Source organism: Geotrypetes seraphini, chromosome 3, assembly GCF_902459505.1.
Source record: "Geotrypetes seraphini chromosome 3, aGeoSer1.1, whole genome shotgun sequence".
NCBI lineage: Eukaryota > Metazoa > Chordata > Amphibia > Gymnophiona > Dermophiidae > Geotrypetes > Geotrypetes seraphini.
Window position 1 is genome coordinate 124,978,737 of NC_047086.1, and position 18,168 is coordinate 124,996,904.

At 40.1% G+C, this 18,168-nt stretch overlaps 1 protein-coding gene across 3 annotated transcripts in view; it reads right to left on the reverse strand.

The window, feature by feature from the left end:
• The window catches only part of MSRA (methionine sulfoxide reductase A), a 373,438-nt gene that overhangs the window by 152,787 nt on the left and 202,483 nt on the right, over positions 1 to 18,168 (reverse strand). For all 3 annotated transcript variants that reach the window (XM_033937807.1, XM_033937806.1, XM_033937808.1), the window contains one exon: positions 16,413 to 16,532. In XM_033937807.1, the coding sequence (XP_033793698.1) occupies positions 16,413 to 16,532 (120 nt within the window). The remainder of the gene's footprint in view (positions 1 to 16,412; positions 16,533 to 18,168) is intronic.

An 18,168-nucleotide genomic window follows, 5' to 3' on the forward strand; every position in this document is an offset into this window, starting at 1 on the left:
CTGCAGGATGTGTCAGGATCCTGCAATTCTGACCCCAGGAAGTGCTGTATCCTCCTGGATTCAGCACCCTTAACCACCTATATGGCAGGAAAACATCCATTCCCTGCACTCCTTCCCCATCAGAAGTTCAAGTTCAAGTTTATTATTTTCTTAATTAATCGCTTAATCAAATTCAAAGCGATGTACATATTAAAAAGATAGTCAATAAAAAACAAACAGTACAAACTATAAATAATTACATTGGGTAATACATATTTACATTACATAAGGTAAGAAAGGTATTGAAATACATTTGTTAAGTGAAAGCAAAACAAAGGAAAAATACAATAGGGAAAACATTTAAATAGTAAGGTGTAAACTATTAAAATTACTGATTTTAAAAAATTATTAAATTAAGTATTAAAAGCATCATTAAAAAGAAATGTTTTTAAATTACTTTTAAATTTTACCAAGTCTTGCTTGTTTCGTAAAAAAATTGGAAGAGCATTCCAGGTCTGTGGTGCTGTTACTGAAAATATAAACTGCCGTCTTACCAAGATCCTGCAGGATGGCAAAGGCACGCAGGAAGCAGGACTAGTATAATTGGACAGGGAGAATTTGATAAAAGAATCCACACTTCACCAGTACTAAATAACTCATCCAGGACAGAAATGGAGTTCTGAACTAAAAGATTACTTTTAAAAAAAATTACATTACATTACATTACTATACATTAGTGATTTCTATTCCACCATTTCCTTGCGGTTCAAGGCGGATTACATATGAGTTGTCAGGACATTTAGGAGTTGTCTGGACATTTTCGGAGGTGCTAAAGGGTGAAGTGTATTGCAAATGGGGCTTGAGATGGTTCTTGCTGTGTTAGTTTGTCTTTATGTAGTTTTTGAATAGCTGGGTTTTGAAGGTTTTGTAGTCTACGGTTGATATCAGTAAATTGGAGAGTTGGTGGTCTAGTTTTGCTGCTTGGGTGGCTAGGAGGTCATCGTACATTTTTTTTTGTTTTACGTTTCTGATTGGAGGGTGCGTGAATGGTGCATGGGTTCTCCTATGTCTGGTTTTTGTGGTTTGACTTAGTCGGTTGTTCCAGTAGGCTGGGCTGTCTCCGTTTATGGCTTTGAATAGTAGGCAGTAGAATTTGAAGAGTATTCTTGCTTGTATTGGGAGCCAGTGTGAGTGGAAGTATGCTGCTGTGATGTGGTCATATTTCCTCAGTGAGTAGATAAGTCTTAGAGCTATATTTTGTACCGTTTGTAGTTGTTTTATCATGGTTGTGAGGCAAGGGAGATAGAGGATGTTGCAGTAGTCTAGTAGACCTAGGACTAGGGATTGGACTACTAGCTGGAATTGTTTTCTGTCGAAGAACTTTCAAACTTGTCTTAGGTTTCTCATGACTGCAAATTATTTTTGTATTTTTTTGTTGATTTGTGGTTGAGACTCAAAATAACTATTATCAGAGAACAAAACATAACTAAGACACATGAAGAGCAATTGTATAACTGGGTGCCTGATTGGAATCTATTCTGTAAAGGAAGGTAGGCACTTACTTTTTCTTTACAGGATATTAGCGTTACAGCTTAAATACGTGCTTAAATGTTAAGAGTCAGACACAGAGCCAGTGTGTTAGCACCTAAATACCACAGATACATGTGTAACTTATAACCATCTATAAGTTACGTAAGTTACATGTTCAAGTTACACATGTAAGTTATAGACAGTTATAAAATTCACATATGGTTCCAGACTTTTGCACACCACTGTAAACTGATTTTACCACATTCTGTGTCAGTGAATTCCAGAGTTTAATTACATTTTGTGATGTTCACTATATGGATAGCAGCATTTATATATATATATAAATGTTGTGGCTATTGTTTTATAAAAATGTTGCCTAAAGGGGTTTAAATATTGACCTGATATTTACTAACTTTTAAATAAGCATATTCAAGATTGTCATTAGAAGTCAATATTCAATATTTCTACTCTGTATTACTTCAGTTCTACACTGTTAATCTGGAGCAACAATAAAGTCTTCCAGTACATGATAAGATATTATTGCACTGTTAAGAAGGCTCTTTGCCAACAGCTAATTGTTTGTTTATCCTGTATCTATTTCCCACTTAGAAAACATAACCACTCTCAGAGGATTAGCACCAGCAAGCAACAGGGATCCCAGTTTTCTCCTAAAGACAGTAACTGCTGAGATAACACAGCAGAATAAACAGTTACACATTTTGCTGATAGTTTATTAGAGTGAAGCGCATTTTGGATTCTTCATTCCAAGAAGACCTTACAGGATTGGTTTGTTTGGATAACGGATCAAACCTTTCTTGAACCAATTAAGATCTCTGGATTTTAGAAAGGTAAAGGTCTGCTGCAAACCATGCATTCAGGAAGGCAAATAGTGAATTCCAGTTATGAGATTTGCACTGGATTTTAATTTTTAGGGTGCAATAACCCAGTGAATGACCTACAAATTTGAAAGAAATCCTGGTAATTTTATCAAACACATTATACAAGAAAATGTTCAAGAAAATGATTGTATTGTTAATTTATATACATTTGCTTACACTGCATATCAATTATATTTTGAAATATAAATGGCTCCTTTTACAAAGCTGCACTAGCGGTTTTATCGCACGCACCGGAATAGCACACCCTAGCCGGAAATCTACCGCCTGCTCAAAAGGAGGTGGTAGCGGCTAGCGCGTGTGGCAATTTAGCACGTGCTATTCTGCACGTTAAGGCCCTAGCATGGCTTTACTAAAGCAGCCCAAAATTTTAATAAACAATTTTTAAAATGAAATGAAAATGTTCATGTACAGTTCCAGTAAGGAAATGGGCAAGGGCTTCATAATCCTGGCCATTATACCTTTCCTTTTTTTTGTTGTTCAATAATATTTATTAGAATTTTCAGAAAACATAGCATAATACAGGGAATAAGTAACAGGAAGGAACATATATGCTCTCTTGCAGGATTATTACAATGCAGATAAAGGGTGTGATAAAATTATCAGATGTATGATATCAAACGACTATACATTTCACAGAGTGACCATTATTAATTAATTGGTACAAAAGTCCAGAACTTTACTCCAAGTCTTATTGAAAGATGAGAAAGTATTCATTGTCAGGGCGACAGATTTTTCATATTTAGCGTACAGAGAAACAGTATTCCACCATTCAGTATAGTTTAAAGTAGTAAAATCTTTCCAATGAGAAAGTATCATTTTCACTGCTATTAAAAGAAGAGATCGTAATAGTTTATCTTCATATTTATCCAGACTCGAGGACAGAACAGAGCCTCCTAAGATTATTATGTTAAAGGACAATTGTTCTTGTATTGACAAAATTTGACAAATAGTAGACCAGGTTTCAGCCCAAAAAGATTTTAACAGTGTACAATGATATAACATGTGATCTAATGTACCAATTTGGGCAGAGCAAGACCAACATAATTCTGATTTGAGTGGGGTAAGCTTAGATAATTTGTATGGGGTCCAATATGCCCTGTGATACAGAAAAAGAACCATTTGTTTGTGAGCAGCAGCCTGTAATGAACTAAAAGAATTGAGCCATATAGTTTCCCATCATGCTGGGGTCAATGAAAGTGAGAGGTCTTTGGACTGAGGAGTAGTGGCTCGTGGCCAGTAGGGGGTGATGTGTGTGGGACAGTAATGGAGTGGATATCAGAACATGATAGTGCAGTATTTTTGTAGAGTTTTTCTACACAAGTGCCTGTTTTTCGTATGATTCTGGGTAACTCTAGTTAGATACAAGCATATGTGTTAGTTAAGGCCACGCCCAAATAGAAGCATACGAAAAATGGGTGACTAAAATCTGAATATGGATGCAGTCAAAGCCAGAAAAACACACTACAGATTAATATTGAGGGACGGTATAATAATATTATTTTTATGTACTTTGCTATTGGGCTAGATCATGAAGGAAACCAGGATATACAGGGACTCCATTTTGGGTTCTTGTGTCTTTGGAATCCATTTTGTGTTCAGTTTTCTCCAAGTCTTTGTTTAGGCTTCCTAGCATCGTGGTGTTAATTGATACCAGATGTGCCTTAGGCTGGCTAGGATTAAGTATCCCAAACTAAGATATAACAGGCATTAAATATGAGTGAACCAAGTTATGAATGTATGGAATGCTTGGGCCCAAGCAAGTATGAATGTGTGGATATGAAAGAATTGGTATTAAAAATGAAATGGAAGACACAACATTCAGAAATGGTTAACTTAATGTCAGAAACTGCTGTTCCAGTCTCTAACATAGGAAGGCTTCTGTGTGCAGATCAATGAAATCTGATTCTGTAACAGTCTCTAGCAGGGAGAGGGGGAAAACAGCCCCTCCTTCTCGTCCTCCTTCTCCTTTATTGTAATGACAAGCAGGCTGACTAATTTTCAGCACTATTTGTAGGTAACACAAAAGCAGGTTTAGAACTTTTCAGCAGCTTGTTTGATACATAGACAAATTGTCTGAAATAAGTTTTAAGAATGATAAAGGAATATTGGAAATGTTATAAAATGTTAATGTATATTCAGAAATGAATGTAAACAAACAAATGTAATTTCTGAAACTTTTTTCTTTGTCTAACTTTAAACACCTCCTTTGTTAATTTTGATTGGCTGTCAAACTGATGATGTCATACTGAGCCAAAGGTATATAATGAGAGTGTTTCGAAATATTGAACTGAGCTCGTTATCAGAAGGCCAGCATTTTGGCAACTATAATGACCTCCCGCTAATGCAACGGCTAACGCAATTATGCGTTATTCTTTTGTGTCATGATTGAAAAAATAAAAACAACAATTATATTTTGGTAACAAAACCTTTGCATTTAGCGTCATTTAGCATGTTTTTTAATTATTTTTCACACCTTGAGCTTCATGAGTGCGCGGCTTCCCATGCTCAGGACCAGACATCATATAGTGCTACTGGGGAGGGAAATTTATGTTTTTTCAATAGTTTATACCAGGCAGATGCTTCCCCTTTTTTGAGTCTAAATAGAACATACCACAGTAGTATTGATGTTACTTCATTCGATATAAGTTGTTTTTTCATGAAGGATTTAACTGATTGTTGTAATTGTAGCCATTGATAAAATTGATTAGATGGTATATGGAATTTGTCAGCTAAGTTAGCAAAACTCATCAACTTATTTTCAGTAAGTAATTGAGATATAGACCATAAACCGTTTTTGATCCATGATTTCCATTCAATATGTTTACCTTGGATTTGTACTTGTAGGTTGAGCCATATGGGAGAAGCTGTAGTAGAATTCCATTTATGATCTGCAATAGTGTCAGTTTCATTGATTGCAACCACAGTAGAAAGTAAAATGGGATTATTTCTAACAGAATCTGAAGACATGAAAGGTAAGTGACGTAGAAATTCTTTATTGTATAATTTATGTTCTAATTGTAACCAGGAAGGGAGCTGTTTATCATCTGGTGTTATCAGCCATTGGGAGCCTTGTCTCATAAGAATGCTATGTGATATTCGTACATGCTGGGAAAGTTTACTTCTCCGTTATTTTTTGTGCACTTTAACTTCTTGAGTGCGATGCGGGGATCTTTGTTCCATAGAAATTTGGATAGAAGAGATTCGATTTTGGAGTAGGCTTTTAGTGGAAGTAAAAATGGTATCATAGAAAGGATATATGTGATTTTAGGGGCCAAGACCATTTTGATAGAGTCCAATCTCACCCACCAGGATAACTTCAGAGGAGACCATTGTAGAGCTATAGGCTTGATTAGGTGAATGATAATATCCAATAGTAAGGTACTAGTTTCTTATATAGTAGTTGCAAACAAAATTCCCAAATATTTCAACTTGTTTGGTGTATATTTAAGACCAAAACAAGATATAATGTCTCCACATGGATAGTCCATCCGTGGCAATACTTCCGTCTTTGTACTATTTAGTTTATATCCCGCTAGAGGCACATAAGAGTCTATAGTGTTGATAATATGCGGTATTGAGTCCAACGTAGCGTAGATTAACACATCGTCTGCATAAGCAGAGAGTTTGATCTCTAAATCTTCAATTTATATTCTAATAATATCATTATTAGACCTCAATGCTATGAGGAGGGGTTCCAAAGCTATGTTAAATAAAAGAGGAGACAACGGGCAGCCTTGTCTCGTCTCCATCGATGGTTTGAATGAGTCTGAGAATAGCTCATTAATGCGAAGTTTGGTAGATGGACTTGAATAGAGAACTTTAACCATTTTGAAGCCAAACCATTCCATCACTTTGAACAAAAAGGACCATTCTACTCTATCGCATGCCTTCTCTGCATCCAGAGCAATAACAACTAGAGGATCTGGTAGAGCCGAAGCTTGGTGAATCACATGAGTGAAAAGTCTAGTATTATCACTGGATATTCTGCCTTTCTTAAAGCCATTTTGATCTCTGTGTATGATTTTAGGTAGGATATTATTCAGTCTATTTGCTAGCAGTTTGGCATAAATTTTGGCATCCACATTAATTAGTGATAATGGTCTCAGTTTTGTACTAGTAGTGGATCCTTCCCTGATTTTGGTAGAACAATGGTTAAGGCTTCAGTGAATGTTCCTCCAGCTGCTCCAGTAGCAGCAACATGTGAGAAGTAATCTGTCAGGATAGGTAGTAGATCAGCCATAAATGTAGAGTAAAATTCAACTGTCAATCCATCAGGACCCGGTGATTTATTTTTTGCCATATCCAGAAATGCTAATTCGATTTGTGACTACATAATTGGTTCGATTAAGGAATCCTTTTCCTTTCCATTAAAGTAGGGTATGGCAAGTGCTGAAGAAAAGGGTCAAATAGATCCTGGTCCAGTCTCTCAGACGAACAGAGGTCATTATAAAATAAATGAAATTGAGCACAGATTTCGGCAAAAGATGTTACAGTGTAACCAGATGCATTCTTGATGGCTAGTATCCTTGTTTTTTCCGAGCAAAGTTTTCGATAATTTGCTAGAAGATGGCAACATTGGTTCATAGATGAGTAGTATGTTGCAGATTTGAAAATATTTCTTTAGCAGCTGTAGTGCTAAGGGCTAGGTTGTATTTGTATTTCACTTTTTGAAGAGCTGTTAGCGTCGCTTGGTTAGACGTGTCCTGTGAGTGGAGTTTTTCCAAATCTTGTAACTTTTGTTCCAATTGTTGTTGAGAAGTTTTATTAATTTTATTAAAATGGCATGAGCAAAACAACCCAATTCTGGCTTGGATGGTTTTTAAAAATGCCCCTCCACATGTCTTTATAAAATAGGTTCCCAGAATGATCCCCAGTAGTGCACATCTGATTGTGTATTGCATGCACAGACATATTTTACAAAATATATACATATATCACAACTTTGCCTTTTCTCTGCTCAAACTATACCTCTAGTAACACCCACACACAGAAATATGTTTCTACTGACATTTGTACTTGTACTCAGATCCATGTAATTTTATAGAAGCCATTTCTACATATAAAACATGCTTTACATGGTAAAAATGCTTCATAAAATTACCCCCCAAAAGGACTAGTTCTGGCCGAAATGAACACTGGAAAATATATTGGTCTTAGCTAAGTTTTCTCCTCATAGACAAAGAATGGGGGGAAGGGGGTTAGCTAGTAAATCAGATCCATTGTTATCAATGACTCCGTAATTGAAGATGCAATTTCTGTTATGGCTGAGTAATACAAAGAAAGAAACTACAACATTCAGTACATCAATTATCAAAATTGAAGGCTATGCAAATTAAAGTCCTCATTATCTGAAACTGATAAAAAAAATTCTCAAAGCACTTTTAAAATTCCTTCTATGACAAAAACATACAACTGTTTCTAAGGTCATAAAATCCATTATGCACAAGCACTGGTATATTCTACAATATCAATCAACCTTGATAACATAGCAACGCTTCAATTTTTCATATAAAGAAAGGCAAAAATCTAAAAAAATGTTGCAGACAGATCTTGTGTATAAATACTGCATTGCTCATTTTAAGTGGATCAGCCTATGAAAACTCCAGAAACATTGTGCCAGAGGAATCTATTGAGGAAAAAAAATGTTAAGTCCAAGGAATGGCAGAAGTTTAAGAAAAAAGATAACTGATGATACTGAGGCCCTGATGCACAAAAGCTTTCTGTAGCAGTAAGGCTTGTTAAAGCAGTCTTAACTGTTACGGCAAGTTCTCCTGCCGATGCACAAAAGAGTTCTCCATGGCTGCTACTGATCTTCGTAGCAGCCACAGAGAACTCTATGCAAATGCATCACAAGGAGCTCGTTAGTATTTAAATAAACTCTCCTTGCGATAAGCAAAAGGGAATGTGCCCTTCCCCCTTTTAGGGCTGCTATTTTCTGGCAGTGCTGGAGTTGCCAGTAGCTGTTGTGTGTGTGTTGTGCACGCACATAACAGCTGCTCCCCTTTAAAAAAACAACAACACCGTTTTCCTTCCCTCCCAGCTGATTTTCGGCTTCCAATACTAGCTTCTGTTTTGGAGTCAGTAGAGGAAACCTTAATCAGCTGATTTGTGGCTTCCCCTGCTGGAAGGGGAAGCCATGAATCAGTTGGGAGGATTTTCCTCCGAGTCCCTCCACTGATCTCCACAGCCCTTAGCCCAGCACACCAAAAAAACCTTGGTGTTCTGGTGGGCTGAGACCCCCAACCACTCCCTTTTGCCTCTGGGCCTGCCTCTTCATCCTGGGATGCACTGGGAGTGGTCTAAGGCTCTCATTGGATCAGGCGCCCAAGTGCTAGGGTTTTTCAGCTTGGAGAAGAGATGGCTCAGGGGTGATATGATAGAGGTCTATAAAATACTAAGTACAGTAGAAATGGTAGATGTGAATTGATTAAGAACATATGAATAGCTTTATTGGGACAGACCAATGGTCTATCAAGCCCAGTAGCCTGTTGTCTCTCATGGTGGCCAATCCAGGTCACTAGTACCTGGTCAAAAGCCAAAGAATAGCAACATTCCATACTACCGATTCCCCATGATTTAATAACAGACTATGGACTTTTCCTCCATGAATTTGTCCAAACCTTTCTTAAAACCAGCTACGCTATCCGCTTTTACTACCTTTGGCAATGCTTTACAGAGCTTAACTATTCTCTGAGTGAAAAAATATTTCCTCCTATTGGTTTTTAAAGTATTTCCCTGCTGTTTCATCGAGTGTCCCCTAGTCTTTGTAATTTTTGACGGAGTGAAAAATCGATCAACTTGTACTCTTTCTACTCCACTCAGGATTTTGTAGACTTCAATCATATCTCCCCCTTAGCCTTCTTTTTTCGAAGCTGAAGAGCCCTAACCTTTTTAGTCTTTCCTCATATGATAGATAGATCTTGTATTCAAATGGGGAGATTAGAAGAACCTTTGGTTATACACTGTATGCAGGCATGACATGAATTTACTATGTTGAAATGTATTGTCTTGGAGAAGTGTAAACTGCCCTCCAGAAGAGGTAATTGGAGGAGATTCCTGTGTCAAAGAGAGCAACGCTGGATCTACAACCTTAACAGAATAATACCAGAGGGATTAAACAATAGAGTCGAATGGTCCGCGCTCTTTTGAGTTGTCAGAAGATAGGACCCTGAAGATCATTTCTGTATGAGCCTGAGGTGAATTTGAACAAGTCCTAATGTCACCGCCATGCTGAATATGGATTGGCTGCCAGTGGTTGGGAAGGTGGAGCACTGAAAGACAACTTTAGTCCTTGCCTTGGTGTCTGAACTCACCAGTGCCATTTTTCAAAAATAGAGTTTGTAGAAACTCGGGTGTGATATAGCGCATGGAAGCGCTGTCTCTTTTCGATGGTCATTAGTCCCCTGATACAGCCTTGGCCGGCAAAACGGGGATTCCCTGTTGGGTGTTTGAACTAAGAAGAAACAGCACAATTTGGATGACATCAGAGAAGCCAGACAGATAAGTTTTTCTGCTATGTTGGTGCAGTGCCTGGTGTTATTACCCATGTTTATAGACCACCTATATGGCCAAAAAGGATCAAAGCAGTTTACATCATAACTTAATTAAATTTGTAAAAAGAACTCCATTAATCAATAAAAAGGAAAGAAAAAAAGGAAAAAAATTGACATTTCTAAAACATATTATCATATTACAATTGTTGATGGGTTGGATGCTGATTGAACTTGTATACTTCTAAGTAAACAGTTTGTTGGATATAATTACAGAATTATTACCTGTGGAGTTTTTTTTGAGCCCATGAAGCATTAACTGAGGCTTTTTTCTCCACAGAAATTGTACTCTATTAAGAACAGTATATTATACTGCAATATTCTTTATGTCTGTATCGAGTTATACAGGGTTCAATGGGGTAATCTACATAGTGTCAAGCATAATCTTTTTTCTTTTTTTGTAATTGAAATCACCCATTATAATACTGTTGCCCAATTCTCCAGCTTTCCTAATCTCTGAAAACATTTCTTCATCTGTCTGCTCATTTTGTCCCTACCTTTATATTCCTTCCTTTCACACATGGAATTTCTATCCATATGGATTCCACACTGCTATCTATGTCAGGCAGAATGTTTATTTGATTTGATTTAATTCCCTCTTTAACATATAGCGCAACCCCCCCTCCCCAATTTGATCTACTCTGTCCTTGCGATATAATTTTTGCCCAGGTAATACAGTGTCCCATTGATTTTCCTACTTTCACCAGGTCTCTGAGATACCTATTATATCTACCTCATCATTCAGTGCTATATACTCTAACTCTCCTATTTTATTTTTTTAGGCTTCTAGCATTTGTATACAGCCACTTCAAAACATGTTTTTTTCTTGTAACTACAGACTGCTGAGAAGACAGGGAAAATTTGGGTCACTCACTCTGCCCTCCTCTTAAACCCTCCTAGCTTTCTTCCACCATTATTGAAACCTCTCTACTGGGACTCCCTGAATATCCTGTTTCAATAGTATCCTTCAAGGATACCTCACACCGAACCATCAACTCCTGGGCAACTGTCGGCTTTCCCCCTCATCTCAGTTTAAAAGCTGCTCTATCTCCTTTTTAAACTTTAGCGCCAGCAGCCTGGCTACATCCTGGTTAAGGTGGAGTCCATCCTTTCGGAACAAGCTCCCTTTCCCAGAAGGTTGCCCAGTTCCTAACAAATCTAAACCCCTCCTCCCTGTACCACTGTCTCAACCACACATTGAGATTTAGGAGCTCTGCCTGCCTCTTGGGTCCTGCACATGGAACTGGGATTGTTTACTCTTTCCAAAAATATTAGGACTAGAGGGAATGCGATGAAGCAACTTAGTAGATTTTAAAAAAACAGAGAAAATATTTCTTCACACAATGTGTAATTAAATTCTGGAATTCATTGCCAGAGAATGTGGTGAATTGGGATTGGATAACTTCCTAAAAGAGAAATCCATTGGCCATTGTTGAGATGGCTTAGAGAAATCCAGTGCTTATTCCTAGGGTAAGCAACATAAAATCTGTTTTACTACTTGGGATCTAGCTAGGTACTTGGGACTTGGGTTGGCCACTGCTGGAAACAGGATACTGGGCTTGATGGACCATCAGTCTGTCCCGGTATGGCAATTCTTATGTTCTTAAAAATGGCCAATTAACCCTACCCTCTGTTTTCTGTCACACGATCACACCAGATCATTCAATCCCATTCTAACACTAACACCATTTTAAAACATTTTTTTAAAACCCTTACATTTATTATTTTAAAAAACATCTAAACCAACTCCTCTGGGATAGCAACTTGAAAAGCTTGAAAAAGTAAGATTTAGGAAGGCGCTTAAACCGTGGTAATAATTCCTTTTCTCAATGAACTCATGTTGGAAAGCATTCTAATCTAGAATCCTTCAACTCTGGTACCTTGAACAAACAAGCTCCTCCAGGACACAAGTCTCTACCAGGCTGGTAAGGAACCAATAAATTTCTTTATTTTTCAATGTAATAAATTACATTACCTTGTCTACTATAACAGATGGGCTGATATCCAAGTAGTTATGTGGTTAACATTGTATGCAGGTAATGCCAAAAGTTACACAGTTTAAATCTGGCAGTATTTGAGGAAAGCTATAGGCAGAATAAAAACACAAACAGATAACTGCAATATTCAGCCACTAGGAGGTTACGTTTCTAAAGGATTTTGCCAGTTTATGTGTACCAAATGCCTGTTATAAACTTGCCCCTGCAGAGATGTATACCCTGGAGCACTGGTCTTGACCTTGGGGCCGCCGCGTGAGCAGACTGCTGGGCAGGATGGACCATTGGTCTGACCCAGCAGCGGCAATTCTTTTATTCTATGACAGATGCCGTGCAGAGCGGCTAGTAAGCTATGTGCCGTCAGTTAGGCATGAGCACATATGCCTGATCAATAGCAAGCTTATAGACATCTAAATGTTGCATTTTAGCACATAATTTATAGTATTCTATTAGTTGCACGCGTAAATGTGGGACCTGTCTGTGCCCTGCACATGTATATGATTTTGATGCCAAACACCCGTACTACCACAAAAGCTTCACAGCTTACATTAAAAAGTGAACTTAAAAGTTTTCATTAATTTTAACTGTGTAATAAATTACCGTATTATTCATATACTAGTCTTTTAGCCCGTTACATTAACGGGTGCTAGAATATATGTCTGTCTGTCTTTCTTTCTGTCTCTCTCTCTCCCTGGCCCCCTTTCTTTGTCTGTTTCTGTCTCTTTCCCTGCCCCCTGTGCAGCAGCAGCAGCATTTCCCCCTACCCCCCCTCTCTTCCCGTGGTCTGGCCTGCTCTGTTATTCCCTTAATCACCGAGGGAAACTCTCTCATCACTTCCTCTTATCAATAGTTTCTCCATGGGTTTAGCTGCAGAAGACAGACAGGAAGAGAAGGAAGGAATACCAAGGTGCAGGAGGGGGTGGACCCAGTAGACATCAGAATAATGAACTTCCCTACTGTGTGATCCTGTGTGAGTAGATGGTGCTGCTTTATTAGTAAAGTTGGGCTGGTTTTATAAAGCCTGATGTGGGAGAGAAATTCTTGGAGCTGAATTGATTGAGAGACTGAATGGTCATAGTGGAATACCTCCCCAGCCTACCAGGATTAAATTCAACCCCGGCCTTTGCCCTATTCACCTTGACTTTATTTATTTTTTAACTCTGGTCCCACTCAATGCAGTTGAGGGTGCCAGCTGAACCCTTCCCTTATCTTTGAAGTCCCCAGGGCAGCAGTATTTATTTTATTTTCTGGCCAACTTCCTTGCCAAATTTCAAAGTGGCAGGCAGCGGTGGCTCCTCACCCGATCCCCACTTACTGGAGCTTTTCACGGTGGCGGCTCCTCTTGAGCTTCTCCGAGGGCTGGCTCCCATAAAAATGTTGCCCTGCTGTTCGGTGCCACGGCGGCGGCTTCTCTCCAGAGGCGCACTGGCGTCGGAAGCCTTGTCTCTGACGTTGTGACGACGGAGAGGTCTCAGACGCTGGTGTGGCTCTTGGGGGGGGGGGGGGGCTGCCACCGCGGCTTTGAACGGAAGGGTAGCCGGATGCGGGAGGAGCCGCTACCTTGGGGGGCTTTGGTGGGAGAGTCATCCGGACGCATGGACCGAGCAGCCCGGGCCTGGTAGCCCGCTGGGAGAGAGAGATGCCTGGTAGCCCGCTGGGAGAGAGAGATGGTGGTAAGCCCGATGCTTGTCTGGCATGCATGCGCACTCTGCCGGCCACATCCGACAGATCAGGGATCAGGGAACACGGCTTATGAGTGTGCATGCGTGCTTAGCATTTTATTATTATAGATGTAAATTTGTGCTCAAAAAAGTTGAGAGACTGCCTCAATCCAACATATCAAAGGCACTAAAACTTTAATGATAGCATTTAAAACATTGTTAGTGCAAAAGACATTTCAATGTTCCAAGGCTGGTATCTCAGAAAAAAAATTAAATGGTGCACTTATCTGAAAAATTGCTTTAATATTCTTCAGTCAAATGGAATAGCCACAGGTGGGCCTTTGCTCACCCAAAAGTTTGGCTCCCTTGTTATAGCTGATGGGGAGCCAGAGGCCAGGCACAGGTGCAAAGACAATTCTGCCAACTGCAGAGAATAGGGTAGGGATGTGTTCTGGCCATCGAAGGAGGACCTTTTCAGGTTCCGCATCTCAGGTACTTATTATTTCAGTTCAGGTTTTCCTGCAGGGTTGGGGCAAAAGTGGTGAGCAGGGGGTGGAATTGTTTGCTCATTCACCTTGGGCTCAGGCCCTCTCAAAATGTCGTCCAGCTGTGCCACCCATGACAGACTCAGCCTCTCCCCATTTAACTGCCTGCTTCCAGCAATCATGTCTTTAGCCTCTTCTCTATTACCCAGCCACCCTAGCAGCAGCTCTGGCATCACATCCCTTCCAGCAATAGTCTTTCTCAATCTCCTCATCCCCCTCTGGTAGCCTCTCTCAATTCTTTACCCCCCAAACCAAGTTGTAAGCTCTCTCAATCCTTCATTTCTACCCATTCCCCTACCCCAAGTGGTAGCCTCTCACAATCCCTCATTCCTACCTCCCACCTCCTAATGGTAGCCCTCCTCAGCCCCTTACTTCCTCTCTCTCCTCAGGTCCATCATTTCTCTCTTTCATTACCTCCCCTCTCCTTCACCCTTGGGTCTAACATCTCTCTCTCCTTCCCTCTACTCTATCCATCCATCTTGGAATACCTTAACCATGTCTTCTAGGAGGTTCCTATCAGAAGCAGCAATTCACTGACACTGCCGGCAGCCTGCTCAAAACCAAATATATACTGGACCCCAGCATATATTTTATTATAAAGGACTTTCTTTGCCTGTCACGTTTCATTTATACATATGTGTACTTTTAACTTAAATTTGTTGACATTCTAATAAACTACAATTGTCTTTATAGTAGTTTGACCTGTGTCCCTTCCCCACTCCCTTTTTTTGCTCTTGCAGAGTTTAATATACATGTGTATACTGACAATTAATAGGATATAATGGCAATGCTTATGTTGGCTATGAAGTAGTTGCTGATGAATTTGTGGACATCAACAGGAAATTATTTTTGGTTTTTAATGGTTTTATTATTTATATAATTGAGTATGTATGTTTTAATGTACTACACATAGATATTTTGATATATGAGCTATAAATACTTTAAATAAATGTATTGGAGGAAAACAGAAGAGGACAGTAAAAGAGGGAAGGGGGATATGGGCAATGAAGAGAGAAAAGGGACTCAGAGTATGGAAATAAAAAATAAATTTCAGGAAGGATAGGCAGAGAGACAGATGTAAGGATGAATGGGGGTGTAGAGGGAGAGAATAGAGAGAATCAAGGAACAGAGGAAGTAGTTTTATGAAAAAGGGAATCCTGGAATGGGAAAAGAGAGTTAATAGATCTTGCACACTCAACATGTAATTAAACTCTGGAATTCATTGTTGGAGAATGTGGGGAAAGTTAACTTAGCAGGGTTTAAAAAAAAAGGTTTGGATAACTTCTTATAAGAGAAGTCCATAAGTCATTATTAAGATGGATGTGGGAAAATCCAGTACTTATTCTTAGGATAAGCAGCATAAAATATGTTTTACTCTTTGGATCTTGCCAGGTACTTGCGACCTGGGTTGGCCACTGTTGGAAACGAGATATTGGGTTTGATGGACCTGTGGTCTGTCCCGGTATGGCAGCTCTTAGGTTCTTATGCACACCCCAGAGCCAATTCATCTATCCTCTCAAATCCTATAACTGCACAGTTCAAAGCAGTTGGGCCTGAGGATGCAGAAGGGAAAGATGCGACTCAACATAACACAGCTCTCCTTATCTTCCTGATACTAATTAATGCAGAAGAGTTTTTAAATGCACCCCAATCTCTGTCCACTTTGTCCTTGGTCCCTTGTAGTGGGTTCACATGAATCAGAAAAGCCCATTGTCAAAGCTGGATTTTCAACTCTTCCAGCAGCCACAAATTGCAGGAAGCATGTGTATAAGTACTACAACACAAATGGACGATAGACCTTTATATGGATGACATAGCTACTGTATATGAAGTTACCTTTGTATAGACAGCAGTGGGACTTATATGTTTATAAGAGTGGAACCCTTGGTATGAGCAGTAGGCAAGACTTGCTTGGAGGCGCAGTACATATTAATTTGTTTGGTCCTGAAGAACAGGAGCAGACTTTCTCTCCAAGTTCTAACCTGGGAAAGGACATTTATTTCCTCCATGTCTTTATACTTTCCATTCACGTCCAAAAATGAGTACAATCAGAAGAGTTATGATGAAAAATATGGCTGTGGATTTTAAGCCAGCATGATAACAACATAAGTTAAACATCAGTGCCAGTGTGTTTAATGTAGTCTATATATTCAGCACCACTATCCCCCTTATTATAAATCATTTGAAAAGATTTTCAAATGAAAACAGAGGAAGACTTTACTTGTGCATGATAAATAAAAGGAAAATGCCCTACCTGAACAAACATCCTGATAAGAAGGGTTAGCGGTATAGCCTCCTGCATAACCAACTTGAGTGGAGTAAACACCTTTCTGCTGCCAGAATTTCTTCTCAGCTCCCCAGAAACAGCCCATACCTGGAAAGAAAGTACATAATAGCATGAAGACAGAAGATGACAGCAAAAAATATTATAAATGTCTGTTTTTTTGCCCAATGTCTTGTTTGTTGCAATACAGTGGACCCCCAGCTGATATCCGTCTAGATTGAAAAAATGACAGCAGGTAAAGACAGTCTGTCTATTCGTCATCAGCTCAGCTTTGCTATTCCTTCTTTTTCAGAGATCTTCTGTAATTGTCCCATGTCTTCTTGAATTCAGTTAGGGAGAAATTTTATAACTGGGCACCAGAATAGGTGCTGAGAAGCAGCGTGCTAAACATTAGGGGCCATATTCTATAAACGGCATCCCGATTGTAGGTAGCCAATCGGGATGAACTTTTTCTCAAAAAAAACCCCCAAAAACCTGAGGCAGGCCACCTACACTGTAGGTGTCTGTCACAGTTGAGGGAGGCACGTAGGGACGCTTAAGCTCAGCCAAGGCTGGGTGTGGACGTAGTTTTGCCCAGAAGTGGCCTCAGGCAAGCTTAAGTGGCCCTAGGCATCTGCCTAAGGCCGTGATAGGTGCCTGAAATGTAGGCCATTGAAATGTTGGTCTACATTTCAATTAGATGTGGTCGCTAAACTGTTCACAGCAAGGAAATCTCCATGCTGTGATCAGCTGAGTGGCCTCAGAACCCCACCACAAGTTGGCTGGCAGGAGGGATACCCACTCCCTCCCGCTGCCACCCCCAAACCCCCCCCCCCACACACACACATACATACTGTCTGCAGCAGGAGGAATGTACACTTCCTCCTGCAGCAAACCGCAAAACAATCTCTGGCAGGAGGAATGCCCAATCCCTCCTGCCAGTACCCCCTCTACAACATCCTTGGCAGGAGGGATGCCCAGCACCCCCCCAAACATCCCTGGCAGGAGAAATGCCCACTCCCTCCTGTCGGCACCCCCCCAACCCTCCCTGAAATCCTGACCCTCCCACCCCCGAAGCCCACCTGGATTCCCCCCCCATACTTTAAAAGCAAGGTCGGCCAGAGGGATGCTTACACCATCTGTCCAGCAGGCCCGTCTCTTCAAAATGGAGGGCCTTCCCCTTCCTGGTGCATCCTGGGATGCACTGGGGAGAGGCTTTAGGCACATGGGCCAACCGGAGTCTTAGGCCTCTTTCCCAATGCATTCTGGGATGCATTGGGAGTGGCCTAAGCATGGGCGGTGGGGCAGTATGCAAATAGAAGCTGAAATGGAGAGGAAAGGCTAGTTTGATTTCAACAGGAGTTACTAAAAAATGGTTGGTGCCCCTAAACCAATCTCCAATGTGATGCATGCCACAGCCCCAAGAGAATCTTTCTAAGCTAAGTAGGCCCGAACTGCCTTTGATCTTGGGCAGGGATAGAATTGCTAATGGTAGACAGGCTCTCTTCCCTCACCATAAAAATGTTGTAAGCACTTTGTTCAGTACCTGGAGGTGTGAGGTAGAAAGTGTCAGTGGGAGAATTTGTAAAACATACAGCCAATGAGGTATGATTAACATGTTAAAGAGTGCAATATGACCCAGTAGTGAGAGAGGGAAATGATGCAAAGCCAGTAGTTGATGTGTGGTAGCCTTAGTCATGGACCTATGTTAATGCCGTATAATGTGGTTAAATCCTGAGGCAGGTAG